This window comes from Syzygium oleosum, unplaced genomic scaffold (genome assembly GCF_021117445.2).
Source record: "Syzygium oleosum isolate NSW1041296 unplaced genomic scaffold, Sole_v2.1 Sole_v2.06, whole genome shotgun sequence".
In the NCBI taxonomy this organism is placed as follows: Eukaryota; Viridiplantae; Streptophyta; class Magnoliopsida; order Myrtales; family Myrtaceae; genus Syzygium; species Syzygium oleosum.
The window spans coordinates 8245983-8261605 of NW_026607490.1; the positions used below are offsets into that span (position 1 = coordinate 8245983).

General features: G+C 42.1%; 1 protein-coding gene across 1 annotated transcript; it reads left to right on the forward strand.

Annotated features, from left to right (window-relative positions):
- Positions 1 to 1752: 1752 nt before the first annotated feature.
- On the forward strand, positions 1753 to 3813 carry LOC115685993 (probable aldo-keto reductase 1). Its single transcript, XM_030611166.2, has 7 exons — positions 1753 to 1851; positions 1989 to 2156; positions 2262 to 2465; positions 2562 to 2734; positions 2856 to 2952; positions 3064 to 3217; positions 3299 to 3813. The coding sequence occupies exons 1-7, from the start codon at positions 1801 to 1803 to the stop codon at positions 3493 to 3495; spliced, it is 1044 nt and encodes a 347-aa protein (XP_030467026.1). The 5' UTR covers positions 1753 to 1800; the 3' UTR covers positions 3496 to 3813.
- The last annotated feature ends 11810 nt before the right edge of the window (positions 3814 to 15623 follow it).

A 15623-nucleotide genomic window follows, 5' to 3' on the forward strand; every position in this document is an offset into this window, starting at 1 on the left:
ATTTCCTAATCCTAGACGGCTTTATCGCTGCAATATGGTGAAAATTTATTGGAACAAGAGATGGTTTGACCATGACCCATCAACGTAAGCAGATGCGCAACGGCTCTACAGCCCCCGCGGGCTGCTGGATACTCTTAAGGTTTGCATCACCCAGTATGTCACGAGTCTTTTTTATGACGTCATCACACACCGATACATATCGTGAAACAAGTATAGCCAAGTCACATTATAGATGAGATAGAAGTCCAAGAAAATGGCGTATGATGTGCTAACTGCTGAGTAGGATACCTACTATAGATTTTTTTTTGGCTAAATGTGAATATAAACTAAATAAACCTACCCACCCGTGGGTAGCTCAGTTGGTTATGGCGTATTTGGGATTGTGTGGTTAGGAGCACTAGTCCCAAGTTCGATTCCTCAGCTGAGCACTTGTGATTTAAGTGGGGGGCCATGGCAGTGGGTTGCTGTGCTAGTCTCCCCCGAGGAATAGTCGAGGTGCGCGCAAGCTAGCCCGGACACCTCGGTTACCAAAAAAAAAAAAACTAAATAAACCTTATTGTTGAGTAGAAATCCAATTGTAACGTGTATGAGTGTTAGACCAGTCAAAATGGGTCATAAACCCTTTCTTAACCCATTTATTATTAAATGGGTCATAAATGGATTTGTTATATTAAATAAATGGGTAAAAACATAATGTGAATGTTAAATGGGTCGTAAATGGGCCATAAATGGATTTACACCTTATTTAAACTCAACTCATCTCTCTTATCCTTATTCAATCTCGTGCTCACTCACTCTGCACTCCCATCTCAGTTTGGGCATGAGTTTTCTTAAAATGAATTAAATATGGAAATGTTTTAGTAATATGTGTCGGGTCGGGTATGGGTCATTAGATTTGCATTACATGCAAAATGGGTCAAAACGGGTTAAATTGGTCTATTTGGGTCGGACCATTTTCGACTCGACCCAAACCCGATCTGACCCATGTTTGATTGGTCTAATGATTGTTGTTGATGTATGGGTTTACAATGCAAAGCAAGAGTCACCTAGTATCCTACTCAATGGTTGGGGAAAATTGTTCAAAAAGTCCTAAATTTTTTAATTTCGTCAGTTCTTTTGACAATTTTCTAATGCAGTCCATCTAGAAATCACCGATGCGAATGTCGGCCATCCTACGTGGCACAGTCAGCATTAACATGGACAATTTTTGCAATTTTTAAATAATCTTTTATTTTTTCCTTTTTTCCTTTTTTCCTTTTCTTTTTCTATTGTGAACCAAGCGACCCTCGCCCAGTCACAACGCCCCCACTGGCCAATGCCGAGGCTGCGGGCTGCAGACTGACGGAGGGAAATACGAAAAAAAAGGGGAGAAAAAGAAAAAAAATTTAAAAATTTCCAAAATTGTCATCCTTCCTCTTTTGGTGATAAAGAATCGTCACACTAATAAGATGGAGAGCCTTTAAGATCAAGGGACGAAAGGATGTTCTCCGTAGGACGTTCTCGTGACATACTGGGTGATGCAAATCGCCCCCGATACGACTGCATCTTCAGCACAGGAGGAAAACAAATCGCAGTGCTCGTGAGTCGTGACATACTGGGTGATGCAAACCTTAGAGTATCCAGCAGCTCCACACACGTCTGCTTACGTGATGGGTCATGGTCAATCGCATTTTGACCGATAATAATCTGAATTTTCCTTTCTTTATCCTCGTCACCTAAACTCCTATATATATCCACGAAGTTTGATGATCACGAGACCAGAAAATACAGCAAGTAGCAACAAGAAGATATCATCTAAAAATGGCCGGGGTTCGGATTCCGCGAGTGAAACTCGGAACTCAGGGTCTTGAGGTTTGTATTGAAACTACTTCTTACTTCGTTAAATTTGTGGTTCATTAAATTCTTGCGGATTCATTTAAGCTGCTTCATGCCGAGATGTATAAGTGGTCGTTTCTTCTTCTTCTTCTGTTGCTTTCAAATACTCGCAGGTTTCGAAGTTGGGTTTTGGCTGCATGGGACTCACGGGTCTTTACAACGATCCTGTCCCGGAGGAAGTCGGCATATCGATCATCACCGACGCGTTCGCCAAGGGGATAACATTCTTCGACACGTCGGATATCTATGGACCCAAAATCAATGAGATTCTTGTTGGAAAGGTAATGTGAAAAAACCGAAACACCCAAAACCGGTAACTTAGTTTTTTAGCTGATCATTGTACTTACTTGGTTATTAGAAACACTTTTGTGATATCATTATTGCAGGCATTGAAGAAGTTGCCGCGGGAGGAGGTACAGTTAGCCACCAAATTCGGAGCGGTGAAAATGGAAGCGGACAATGTCGTGATCAAGGGGACGCCTGAATACGTCCGCTTGTGCTGTGAGTCGAGCCTCGAGCGCCTTGGGGTCGAATATATTGATCTCTATTACGTGCATCGGATTGACACGTCAGTCCCGATAGAGGAAACTGTAAGTTTGTTTAGCTGCTCTTCCTGTTTGTGATAATAGCCGATCCGCTTTAGCGATCAGAAATTAATAAAACCAAACGGTTTCAAAAACCCACAGATGGGGGAACTGAAGAAGTTGGTGGAAGAGGGAAAAGTGAAGTACATCGGCTTGTCGGAGGCTAGCCCCGACACCATACGGAGAGCGCACGCAGTTCATCCCATCACGGCCTTACAGATGGAGTGGTCGCTCTGGACTCGCGAAATTGAGCAGGAAATCGTGCCGCTCTGCAGGTATATTGCTGTTCACCTCCGTTGGAGCGAATTCTTTCCTAAGTTGTTCTCCAAAAAACAGCCTATTCACTTGGTACGATATTTCTTTTTTAATCTTTTGGCCGCCTCTCCAAATTTTCAGGGAGCTCGGAATCGGCATCGTTCCGTATAGCCCTCTTGGTCGTGGGTTCTTCGGTGGCAAGGGAGTCACAGAAACTGTGCCTGCTAATAGTTTTCTGGTATGTTAATAGTTAATTGGGCACATCTTTCTTTGATGTTTCACATTCATATACACTATGGTCTAAAAGCTTCTTCGCTAATCGTCGCTAATTTTTCTACTCTTTTCTCAGAGAATTTTTCCTAGGTTTCAAGCAGGGAATTTGGACAAAAACAAGGTTCTTTACGCACGAATGGAGAAGTTAGCGAAAAAGCACAATTGCACCCCTATACAGCTTGCACTCACGTGGGTTCTCCATCAAGGAGATGATGTTGTGCCCATCCCTGGTGAGGATCGAACTTTTATGACATTCATTGACAGATGACATGTATTGGGATTTCTGTTTTGAAATCATGCGGTATGTACAGGAACGACGAAAATTAAGAATCTTGATGATAACATTGGTTCAATGAGAGTGAAGCTTACGGAGGAAGACGTGAAAGAGATCTCAGATGCTGTACCGATTGATGACATTGCCGGCGATAGGGTCAATGAGCACTATGTCCGCTACTTGTGGAAATACGCGAACACGCCCCTGAGAGATGGGAAACCGTCCGCTTATTGAACTTCTTTTGAATGTGTTGATGAAGCTGTTAGTAATTAAACTAAATTCATGAATGTCCTGCATGCATGCATGTTGACTGTTCATGTTTCTATGTCTATTTTAATATTTTGTAAATTCAGGGAATCCATTTCCTTGAAATGCTAGATGCATATATTAGTTATTTAAGATTAAGAATAATGTAACAAGCCTATATAAAAGCAAGTCTTCTAATCATTTCATAAGGAGAAATAAAAACAAAGAAAGAGAAAAGGCTTATTCGTCTCCTTCTCTTGATTAGAGTCAAGTTGAGTGAATTGCAAGTGTTTCACCTTCAAATTATTCTATCACAAGCATCGTTTGGCTCTCTGCTCTCTTTTGCTCCTTGTGACTGTAGTCAGAAAATAAAAACCAAACCGAAAAATTCTAAGTTATTGGCTTCTTTAGTGCTCATGAAGCATTTGTTCGCTGTTTATTCTTCTCTGTTACAATAACGTGCCAGCAATCAAAATGTCAACGGCAAATATTCATTCAACTGTACCTAGACAAAGTTGCGGACTCTCTCTAGCTGTGTGGCGTGACAGCTCGATATGAATGCCTCTGACGACCTTTTCTAACTCTAGCTGCACAAGTTTTCCGGACGAAGGCACAAGCCCTGCAACTGCTTGCATCCAAAAAATTTCAGACGACGGCACGAGCCCTGCAGCTGCTTGCCTCCGAAAAACACATACCACAATTGCTTACTGTTAATTGACTGGAATTATCATTTCCACTGTGTTGTCATGTAAAACATATTTCTTCTAGTAATGGGTTCATGATAACTCAGGTTGCTCCTACATAAGTCTTGCCTTTCTTTTCCAATTCGTGGACGGCTTCATTCTTCAAGAATGAATTTGTGCGTGCGGGCAGACGAAGCTTACCACATAAATTCACTTTCTAATCCCACCAAATGCAAACAGCTTCAGGTTTAGGCCCCTCCACTCGAGCCAGGCGCATACGATTAAGGTGGTATTTTATGGAACGGACCGCATGCAGTCTTCTTATGGTGTTATTATCCCATCAAATAGATGATTAATATTTTTTTAATTCCATTTATTTGTTGCTACTCTTCTTAATGTTTCCCTAATGTATAACCTAGACTTTATATGTGAAAGACATTATATTTGGGTAACACATTGATCTAGCAACCAAGGTAGGAAAAGTAGTCATAAGTAGATAAAAAGTTATTAGATCAAGTGAGCAAGTGCAGTGTTCCGAACTTTTGGCGCATGCATCGACTTCATGACAGATGATTATTTGGCCCACATCAATTAAAGTACACATGCACTTTTTCTGTCAATTCTTAACAAACTCAATGTTTCAACGTGCTAATATTTTCTTATTCCAGAAAATAGTACATGTTTCCTCGCATATTCTTAATTCAAAGCATGCACATAAAGTTCCCAGGCTTTATTTTCAAGCTATTTTGTGATCCTTTCTGGCCTCAGTCACGTACAGGCATAAAGGCAGGAGAGCCAAAACAATGCCTCACGAACTACACAGAGCAAGTCTTAAGCTGGAAAATTGCTGTCTCTCAGGGGTGTGTTTTCGTTCGTCCATGAGTAGCAAGTATAGTGCTCGTTTCTCCGACTCCCAGAAACCTTGTCAATAGGTATGACACCCGAGATTTCTTTCAAATCATTCTCCGTGAGCTTCAATCTCAAGGAACCGATGCTCTTGTCCAGATTCTTTGTCTTCGCTGTTCCTGCAGAAACGACGCTCATTTTCAACTTGTTATAATGCAATGTGTCTGCTGATGAGCTGAGAATTCTGCAGAAGAGGCATTGAATTAATGTCATGATGCTTCAAGTTGAAAAGATGGTACAAAGTTTAGCTGCTGACCAGGGATAGGCACAATATCGTTGCCTTGATGAAGAACCCACGCATGCGTGAGTTGCGGAGGGATACAATTGTGCTTTTCAGCTATCTTCTCGATTTGCGCATAGATACTCTTGTTCTTGTCCAAGTTCTCTAGTTGAAAACTAGGAAAATAACTCTCCTGAGAAAGAAACAGGATCAAAAGTTTTAGCAAGGTGGACTAGTGAATGACGCTTTAAGACCATTAGGAAGCGAACACGATGTTGACTCCTAAATTTTAGCGACCATTTAGTCGTAATTTGTATAGAAAATTAGGGATTAAATTTTTAACCCCTAAACAAAAATATTTAGGTTGCATAACATATAGTTTAAATTCATTTTAGATTAATTGCATTTTGCATCGGACCGGCGGTGACGAACGAGCTTAAATTTCATCGAATGGGACTCGGCTCGCTTGGAATGCAAGGGCCGGGAATTACAAGTCAAACGGGCTCGGTTGTTTTAATTTGAGTTTAATTCAGCCCATTATGCTTAATTAAATAAAAGCCCAAGTTAAATCAGCCCATTTAAATTAAATTAAACCTAAGCCCAAGCCTAAGCCCATTAGGACTATAGAGCCCATCTAATTGACCTAGGTTAGCATTATATCAACATGTTTAGGTCAGATTTCAAAGGAGAGAGCTTTCATAATTTCCAGAGCACGATTTTTGAGAGCACGAGAGGCACACGAGAGCGAGAGCAAGGAGGGAGAGAGAGAGAGAGAGAGGGCTGATCGTTGCCGCCGCCATCCGACGTGCCCCACCGCTGTCCCCGCAACCTCGAGTCCGACGCCCACCTCTCGCCGCTACGTCCAGTCCAATCGCTCGTGTCTCCAACCAGCAAGCATCATCGGGAAACTGATTTATCCAAGCTGAAGGTTGAAGGCCGTGAGTCCAAGGGGTGGATTTTGTTCCATTATCACCACCTGTCGGCCAAGGTCAGGAGCATGAAGTCAAAGAAATTCATGGCCACGTGATCTGAAGCAAGGAATTCCAAAGAAGAAAAGTCAACGAAAAAGGTGGCAATTGGAGATTTCAGTTTGAGGGAGCAACGTGACAAGTGCAAATCAAGAACGCATCCGTCGCTCTCCATCATCAAGTTCCATTCGCAAGTCCAAGGCACCGTGACAACGTTGAGACCAGCAACTCCCGCGAACGGTCCTTGCTTTACCACCTGACGCCATCCCCAATCAATCCCGGTGTTCCCCGTCGCTTTCGTGGCAGTGGCGCCCCTACACCGTCGCGGCCAATATTTCTGTTTTGCAGATTGACCGGAGCGCCGCCACACCGCGCCCGTCGCCGGACACCACCGTGAGCCGCCGCGCCGACGCCGCGTCGCCCGTCGTCCGAGTCCGATCCCGATCCGCAAACTCGATCCCGAGTCGATTTGAATTTGGGAATTATCTGCAAATTAGGTAATTCAACATTATCCGATATTTTCAGAATATTTAATTTCCTAATATGGGTGTTTGAATATTTCGTGAATATCATGTGGATATTTAGATATCTTAGGATAATGTTCGATATATCCGCAATATTTTTAAATATTCAAAATTAGGAAAACTTCCTAATTTAGCAACGTATCTGGACGACTATCCGACCTTATCCCTAAGGTTCGATACGCGGCGATACGGAAAATTATTATCCTATCCATAACCACTTGGGTACGATAATGATTTTTATCCGCTTTCCAAATTTGAATAATCGGCTTTCCGTCGATATCTATAACCCTATAGATATGACCGATAGTTTGATTTTTGTGCCTAATCCGAGTTTGAAACAAATATGGCGGATCGCGTGGACGTTTTGAATGTGGTTGCTATCCTTGTTTATTTAATTGCTTTCCTTTTTCAAATAAACAGAAAAATTCAAAAAATATTAATTAGATTTGAATTAGAGTTTTTGCATGTCTAGGAATCCTAAATATATCTAGAAGATAGAGTAGTTATTTAATTTAAATTAGGACTTGAGATGATTTATTTCCTAGTTTAAATTAAGTAATATTCTAATCTTAATAGATTATTCAGGTTATTTTATTATTTCGAATTTCCATGAAAATCCCAAGAAAAGAAGAATGAATTGTTTTAGGATAGATTAGGATAGATTGTATTCTTAATTTAAGTAATTCATTATTTCGAATTTTAACAAAAATCCTAAAAAGAAATCATGCTAGGGTAGATTAAGTCATCATAGTTTGCATGTTAATTTAGGCATTTTTATTATTCCGGATTTAAATTGAGAAAATACAAAAAATAATCATTCGTCCTGTCATTAGAAATAGGTCACGTCGTCGCATGACATATAATTTGCATGCTAGGTTGCATTAATCGCATGTCATTGCATATAGGCTAGATTTCATTTAAATAAGTGAAAATCCAAAAAAAGAAATTGAGTGAATTGCTTGTTAATTAGAAATCATATTAGGGTGTCAATGTGATTTTCTAGCTAACAATGCAGATGCTTACGTTGCTTCCAGGTAAGTAATTCTTCCAAACTTGCAATTTATTTAATGCTTTCTGGGTGTTAAATTGGTGGTTTGTGCACTCGCATGAACACCTCACATGTTAGTAACTAAGTTGAAATGGATCCAAACTGCCTGCCAAAACATTTTTGAAAAGAAAAGGTACCGAAAGGGCGTTAGACCAGATCTAGCGTAATCAAGTCCCCGGGCTTAGAATCTCTGGTTCGTTGGAATAAAACATATCTCCCTATGTTTTATTTAGGTTTCTAATCAACCTACCATAAATTGATTAGTGGCGACTCCGAGCATAAAAACTTTTGCATGTTAAAAACTTAAACTCTAAGTTGCGAATTGGTAGGGCTTGGGAGGGCCCGAGTTAAGATTAGTCTTAATAATCCATTAGCCCGAAAAATGAGGAATTTTTTTTTAGGGTCGCGACAGTTTGGCGACTCCGCTAGGGACTTGAGTTAAAACTCTTAGTGGACTTAGGCCAGTTTTTCTTTTCAAAAAAAATATTTTTGTTTGGTAGCGAGGATCCCAGGTACGTCCCTAACATTTTAGGTGTTAAATGTTTTTGCAGAATGGGAGGTATAAGGGGAGGCGTGATTGTTAACCCTTGTTTTGCAGGGAGGTATTTGGATGTATGGTTTATTTTATGCATGAAGCGCTGTATGATATAACCTGCTGTGCATGCCTTGCATTTACACTACACCGCACACACTACCCGCTGCCGGACCTGGGCGGCACAGGTTTAGGATGGTACTGAGACAGCGGACACCCCGACCACACCCGCGCGGTACGGGTCGCCCTCCTTGGTCCCGAAAGTTCTTTCACGGTGTCATTGAGTTCCCACCACGGTTGCACCCTTTGCAACCCGGGTCGGCTCCTTGACTAAGCCGGAGTCAGGGGAATCCCAGCCTAACCACCACCATGACTGGTTTAGCTCGGTAATCCTCGCGTCTCCACTTTGCAAGCTAGAGTCTAGATAGAAATCGAACCTCACATTTCATGCGTATGTCTATGTGGTTGCCATGGTCCTACCAGGTGAAGTAAGTCTTCTGAACCTTTATCTTGCAGTTTACTTATTTTCTCGTATTTTTTTGGGTGGTCCATGACAGGTCTAGGTAGGTTTCAATTTGAAAGCCATAATCATTGAGTCCTTTGAAAAGAAAAAAGAAAGAAAGAAAGAAAGCCTTTTTTTTTAGAGAATTTATTTCCTGGGTGTGTCATAGGTAATTATTTTCACAAGAGATTGTCATCGTTTTTATAACAAAAAATGGCGAAAAAAAAAAACTTCAGAGAATTTGTTTTCAGTTCATAGTTTCTAGGGAGTCTTAATTTTTGGTTTTCCTAGTTTTATGATTAGGGATTTCGATGCGTTTATTTCCTAGGTTGTGTCTAGAGTGTTATTTATATTTCTTTGCTTAGATCACTTTTCCATAAAGTCTCGTTCATATACGAGTATTTTTATGAATAAACAAAGAATGAAAAAGACTAGAAAGCGTGTCATGGACCAACCTTGTTTTGACCATGTGCTTATTTGGTTCATTTCTCTTAAATTAGGTGACTATAGATCATCCACAGTTATCGATCCGTCGCTCGAGCCTCGCCAAGGGGCAACCTTGCCGAGTTCCTTCGTCGTTGCTCCTTCGCCACCATGAGCTCACTGCCCGGAGCAAACCACAGCTCCGTCCACCACTTGCCATTCTCACGGCGACTGCGGCTTCTCTGCATAAACGCCGTCCTTGTTTTTTTTTCTCAAAACCCCATACGTCGGCCAGCCGCCAAGCCGAAACGCCTCTAGCTGTGAGCCACCACCGCGAGGAAGTTGATACTCAAGCTAAGTGATTATGGATCGTCGACCACCGGCCGTTCCCGCCTGGCCATGAGAGAAAGTGCTCAGAGTGAAGTGTCGAATCGCCTCGCTAATATCGAGAAGGACCTAAAGCAGGCCTCTGTCATTCTCCAACAACTCTCGAGGCAAACGGCGCATCTGTCGGACTGCTTGAAACAACTCACCATGACCCGTCCCTTTCCTCAAGGGCCAAGGGTGATGATTCAAACGAAGCCCTTCAGCACCGACTCGAATGACAAAGCAGTCGTACCTGGCAGTACTATTGAGTCCCTTGATCCTAGGGAGTTGAGCACCTTGCATCCAAAGTTCGTAAAGCACGAATAAGGTGATCGGGATCCACTCGTTTCAACATCGCGCCCCTAGCAAAGCAAAGCACGACTACCCCCTGGATGTCAAGACAGCCCATCGAGACACCCGTTCTCTAATCAACGACAAGGCGCTAGAAGACAATTCCCTCCTCTCCCCGGGTCTCTATCCCAAGTATTGACGATCCTCCGGGAAAAGGGCTTGCTTTCCACTAAGCCGAAGCGGCCTAATCTTGAGCAGTTCTCCAACTACGACCCATCCAAAAAGTGTGACTATCACCTGGGAGAAGTCGGTCACTCCACTAATGACTGCTATGTTCTAAAGCACAAGGTTTAGGACCTCTTAGATACTGGGGCATTCATATTCCGTGCTTCGTGGCTCTACCAAGGCCGAGACGATCTTCTCATAGTTCCAAATATTCGGACCACACCCCCGAGTCCTGCAAGAATGATACATGAAGAGAAGGAGGTGATCGACACCCTGGGGCAACCGAGCGGCAAGTTCGACTACTACGTGAAATACTCGGCTCCCCCGAGCTTCTATATTGACCCGCGTGATATTGTCCCCGATGGATGGGGAGGTATGGATGATCCAACATCTCCAGTGACAGAAGATCCTGATGATGCGATGGAGAGAATCACTGCCCTGTTCAATAACATGCTCATTGGAGCTATCAAGGAAGGACTGTTAGAGGGAATGGGCACAGGCCCACAAGAGTAAAACTTTTACTTTTTCGCACACTCCCTTGCGTGGGAATTTTTACTGCTTTTTAGGACTTGCCCCGTCTCGGGAACTGCTTTTTAGGATTTTTCGTTTCCAGGACTCAATTGTCGCAATTTCCATTCAATAAATGTAATTCATTTTGAAATAATCAATGAAATTACAAGTTATTTTCGTTTTGAGGACATGTTGAGGTACATCAAACCTGCCCGGTGATGATATCCAACCGATAAAAGAAAAATATAGTCCAAGGAGAATTCTGAGGCCTGGGCTTCTTCATGCTTCCTCGTGTTAAAACTTTTTTGAAAAGAATTTCGAAAACAAGTCATCAAAAAAAATCAAAAAAGAGAAATTTTTTTTAAAAAAATACACTGTTTAACCCTGTTTGTCCTTCTGAACCCTCTACTTTATGTTTCAGGGGTAATCTTGTGACATGTGAGGGTATGGGAAAGGTCCAATCTGATGAATTATGTGCCGCCGAGCCTGATCTCGATGACACCGACGAACTCGACGATTCCTCAAAGATTCAGCGCGATCTAGAGCGGCATGAAAGGCCCAAAGTCCTCACATCAGACCAAACTATCACTATTAACCTGAGTGATTCCGGAGAACCCAGAGAAGTGAAGAGAGGGGCAAATCCCCCTGAGAGTGAGACGAAACGCCCGATCCAGTTGCCGCATGAGTAGGTAAGTCTTTCAACCAAAAAGTGCGTTAAAGACACTTCAAGGTAATTGACCTAGTCCTAAGGAAAGTACTGCCAATCTTTCCTATTCCTGGGGGCAAATTTGCCCCAAACTACATTGGTCCATATGTGGTTAAAAAGGTGCTTCCCGGAGGTGCCCTGATTCTCGCAGAAGTGGATGGTCGTGAGTTTTCCACGCCTGTTAATTCTGATGCTGTGAAGATGTATTATCCCTGATAAGATCTAACATTTTTGCAGCAAAAGTTTTCAAGTGTTTGGTTTTATATTCTGAATTGTAAACATTTCACTGATGAATAAATGGTTTCAATCAATTTCAAGTTAAGATGTGTGCATTGGCTTTAAATTCTGCTTGATCATTTTGTCAGTCTGCATCATCGATTTCAAAAGGGGAATCTATTTGGACAATCTGATAACTCATGTGGAATGAATTGAATGTGTTGAATGAGGTACATCGGGATGATGAAAGGCAAGCCTTATCCTATACACAGTCCCATGCACTAATCCCCAGTGAGTTGAGTGAAAAAATTTCATGTCTGCAAGGTAAAGGGTTATCTCGCAAAAGGTACAGCAATCGAAGTGACGAAAGGCAGTTCATTTCTCTATCCCAAACACTACAGGTTATCCATTGTTTCGCCACTTTGAGCCTAAACGCTTGGAGAAATTCTTTCAAAATACCCCTGTCAAGAACCACCCCACATCGGGGCAAACTGGAGGTAAGTAAGCATTATAAGGTGAAAAATGAGTAGAAATTTTCTTGCTCTCACTTGCATCAATCTTCGAGTGTTGCTTTTTTCAGATGAATTCACACGAAATTCAAGTGCCTTAGGATGACGAAGAGCATTTCTTTCTCTATCCTATACACACTTTATCCTTTGCTAAGCCCAATTGAGCCTGCAAATTCGTTTCTTAAAACCAGTTGGTGATCATCCCCAACATTGGGGCAAGGTAAAAGTTGTCACTGCCGAGCAGCATATTCAGAATGTCAATCGAAGGCAATTACCCCTGGAAGTCTAATGTTGAATCATTCGGTCAGAATATAGTTGGCCAACATATGCATTGTAAACAGCGTATGTCAAGTGTAAAAAAAAAAAAAAAAGAGTTCAGTGGGCAAGAAAGAGCAGTGTGCCTGGTAAAAGCAAGGCCAATGCCCAAGGATGAAAGATAAGTGTATCAAAATCATCCCCAGTGGGATAGTCATAGTCCTACAAATTTAAAGAAGTGGTGAATTCAAGCCCAATGAAGCATTCGCTGAAAAGACAACTCCCAAGAATGAACAAGAAGATCGGTGACAATGCCAAGATGATCACCAACTTATTCACCCTAATTATACACATTTTGAGCCTAATGATCTATTCATTTCTCAACCCATGAGCCTAGCCTACGTTACGTCCCTTGTAAAGTCTCTTCAGATTAGGGCACTTGAACTAACGAAGGATTCAGATGTTTATAAGCTTAGCTCGAAGAAGTGCGAGCAAGTCCATTTCTATCTCGTTTTGCAGGGTTCTTGACTTGTAAACCCGGAGACGATTGCGGAGTATTGTTCTTTCAATAGCCTTGACTCAAAGAGTCCCCTTTTGCTAAGCCATTGACCAAGCCCATGTTACGGTCCTGACAAAGACCTCTCAGATTGGTAAGGTCGTACCGCTTGCGAGAATACTCGGACCCTTGTCCACATGATGAAGGTGAGATGGAGTGATTCTCATAAATCAGCCTTTTTCAATGAGAATGAGAGAAAGCCCTTTTAGATCGGAAGTCCCTCATTCGGCATTTTCAAGACACCCACTTGTAAGTTCGGATTGTCTTGTCATGATTGTTCCCCAGCGGAGTTTGTAATACCGATTTGACAAAACCATCGTGCATGAAAATCAGTTGAAAATCATAGTGAATGTGTATATGTGTTCTTGACAGTGTGCGAATGCATATTACATGTTACTTAAAATCGTGTCTAACAGGAGACATACCTTCAGAGTTGGAGATATCGCCAGGTAAGTATATCTCTATCCCTAGGATGTCTATGACTATCTAGGTGTTCCTAACCTGTTCGAGCAATCGTCAGGACCCACATTTGATCATTTTTGCGATCTCTAGATGCCTTTGATGATGTTTAGGTGTCTATTGATCAAACTTTTTCAGGTACCTCTGATGATATCCAGGTACTTTGTCAAGGAACCCTTGAACACTTGGGCTAGCCCCTTTGTTCACCAAATCACAGATTTTCATACAATCTCGAGAAGATTCCCCCGTTACTCACCTATGAGCAGGTATAGGTGAGGCGGCCAAATCTTTGCATATAAGCAAGTATATGTAAAGGTCGGAATTCTCCCCAAATCTCAGGTATTCTCCCGCTACTCGCCTATGAGCAGGTATAGGTGAAGTGGCCAAATCCTTACATATGAGCAGGTATATGTAAAGGTCGGAATATTCTTTCAACCCCAGGTGTTCCCCCGCTACTCGCTTATGAGCAGGTATAAGTGAGGCGGCCAAATCTTTGCATATGAGCAGGTATATGTAAAGGTCGGAATATCCTCTTGACTTCAAAAGTTTTCCCCGCAATTCACTTATGAGCAGGTATAAGTGAAGCGGCCAAATCTTTGCAAACACCTATGGAGATGTATAGGAAGTTGGTAAAGATCGGAACTGTTCTCACAAATCCAGATGATGATTGGATACGTCGAGCTTTCTTCGTGTGTTTTGACTTAACTGCAGATCACCGAAGTTCATCAACGTATATCAGGCAATACCTATGGAAATGAGCCCAGATATTTGCCAAACAACATACAAAGTCCGAGTCGTGCCTCGAATTGCGCTATCTCACTCCTGACAGGTAAGTAATTCCAGGTATGTTTTCCACTCATGTTAGCATGCATCATTTCTTAATGCATTTTAAAATGGGACTCATAATCCCGACAAAAACAACATTCATTGCATTTGCATGGTTGAAATTTAGGTATCATTTAGTCTTTGAATGCAACCTCTACGAGCTCACCTTCAAAGAGGGGCATTGTTGACACCTAAATTTTAGCGACCATTTAGTCGTAATTTATATAGAAAATTAGGGATTAAATTTTTAACCCCTAAACAAAAATATTTAGGTTGCATAACATATAGTTTAAATTCATTTTAGATTAATTGCATTTTGCATCGGACCGGCGGTGACGAACGAGCTTAAATTTCATCGAATGGGACTCGGCTCGATTGGAATGCAAGGGCCGGGAATTACAAGTCAAACGGGCTCGGTTGTTTTAATTTGAGTTTAATTCAGCCCATTATGCTTAATTAAATAAAAGCCCAAGTTAAATCAGCCCATTTAAATTAAATTAAACCTAAGCCCAAGCCTAAGCCCATTAGGACTATAGAGCCCATCTAATTGACCTAGGTTAGCATTATATCAACATGTTTAGGTCAGATTTCAAAGGAGAGAGCTTTCATAATTTCCAGAGCACGATTTTTGAGAGCACGAGAGGCACACGAGAGCGAGAGCAAGGAGGGAGAGAGAGAGAGAGAGAGAGAGAGAGAGGGCTGATCGTTGCCGCCGCCATCCGACGTGCCCCACCGTTGTCCCCGCAACCTCGAGTCCGACGCCCACCTCTCGCCGCTACGTCCAGTCCAATCGCTCGTGTCTCCAACCAGCAAGCATCATCGGGAAACTGATTTATCCAAGCTGAAGGTTGAAGGCCGTGAGTCTAAGGGGTGGATTTTGTTCCATTATCACCACCTGTCGGCTGTCGCGACCGAACTCCCGAGCCCTTTTTTATCGAACATGCAAAAAAAGGGGGGCTCGCTTGGTACATGCTAAGTCTAGGTTTAGGACTTAACTTGAGCTCTCCCAAGCCCATACCATATCGCGACTTAGGGTTTAAATTTTTAACATGCAAGTGATTTATATCAAGGAGTCGCCACTAATCGATTTTGGGTGGGCCGATTAGAAACCCAAATAGGGTGATGGGAGAATCACCCTATTCCTGCGAACCAGAGATTAACCGAGTTCGGGGACTTGGTTACACTAGTAGATAACTAATGCCCTTTCGGTACCTTTCTACCCTGTTCATTTTTGAAAACATTTGTCAGGCAATTTGGATTGATTTTAGGACATTTCTCCTAACATGTGAGGTGATCAAGCGAGTGCATAATCAGAAACGATCAGCAGTCAGGAACACAACAATTCATGCAGCCTAAGGTTCTAACCTTAACTAAGTCAGATGACATTCAAAA

Excerpts from the sequence above, each read along its gene's own strand:
- LOC115685993 (XM_030611166.2), top strand. The coding sequence starts at position 1,801 with ATGGCCGGGGTTCGGATTCCGCGAGTGAAACTCGGAACTCAGGGTCTT. Across the intron at positions 1,852-1,988 it reads TCGGAACTCAGGGTCTTGAG|GTTTCGAAGTTGGGTTTTGG; the intron begins GTTTGTATTGAA and ends AAATACTCGCAG. Across the intron at positions 2,735-2,855 it reads GAAATCGTGCCGCTCTGCAG|GGAGCTCGGAATCGGCATCG; the intron begins GTATATTGCTGT and ends CCAAATTTTCAG.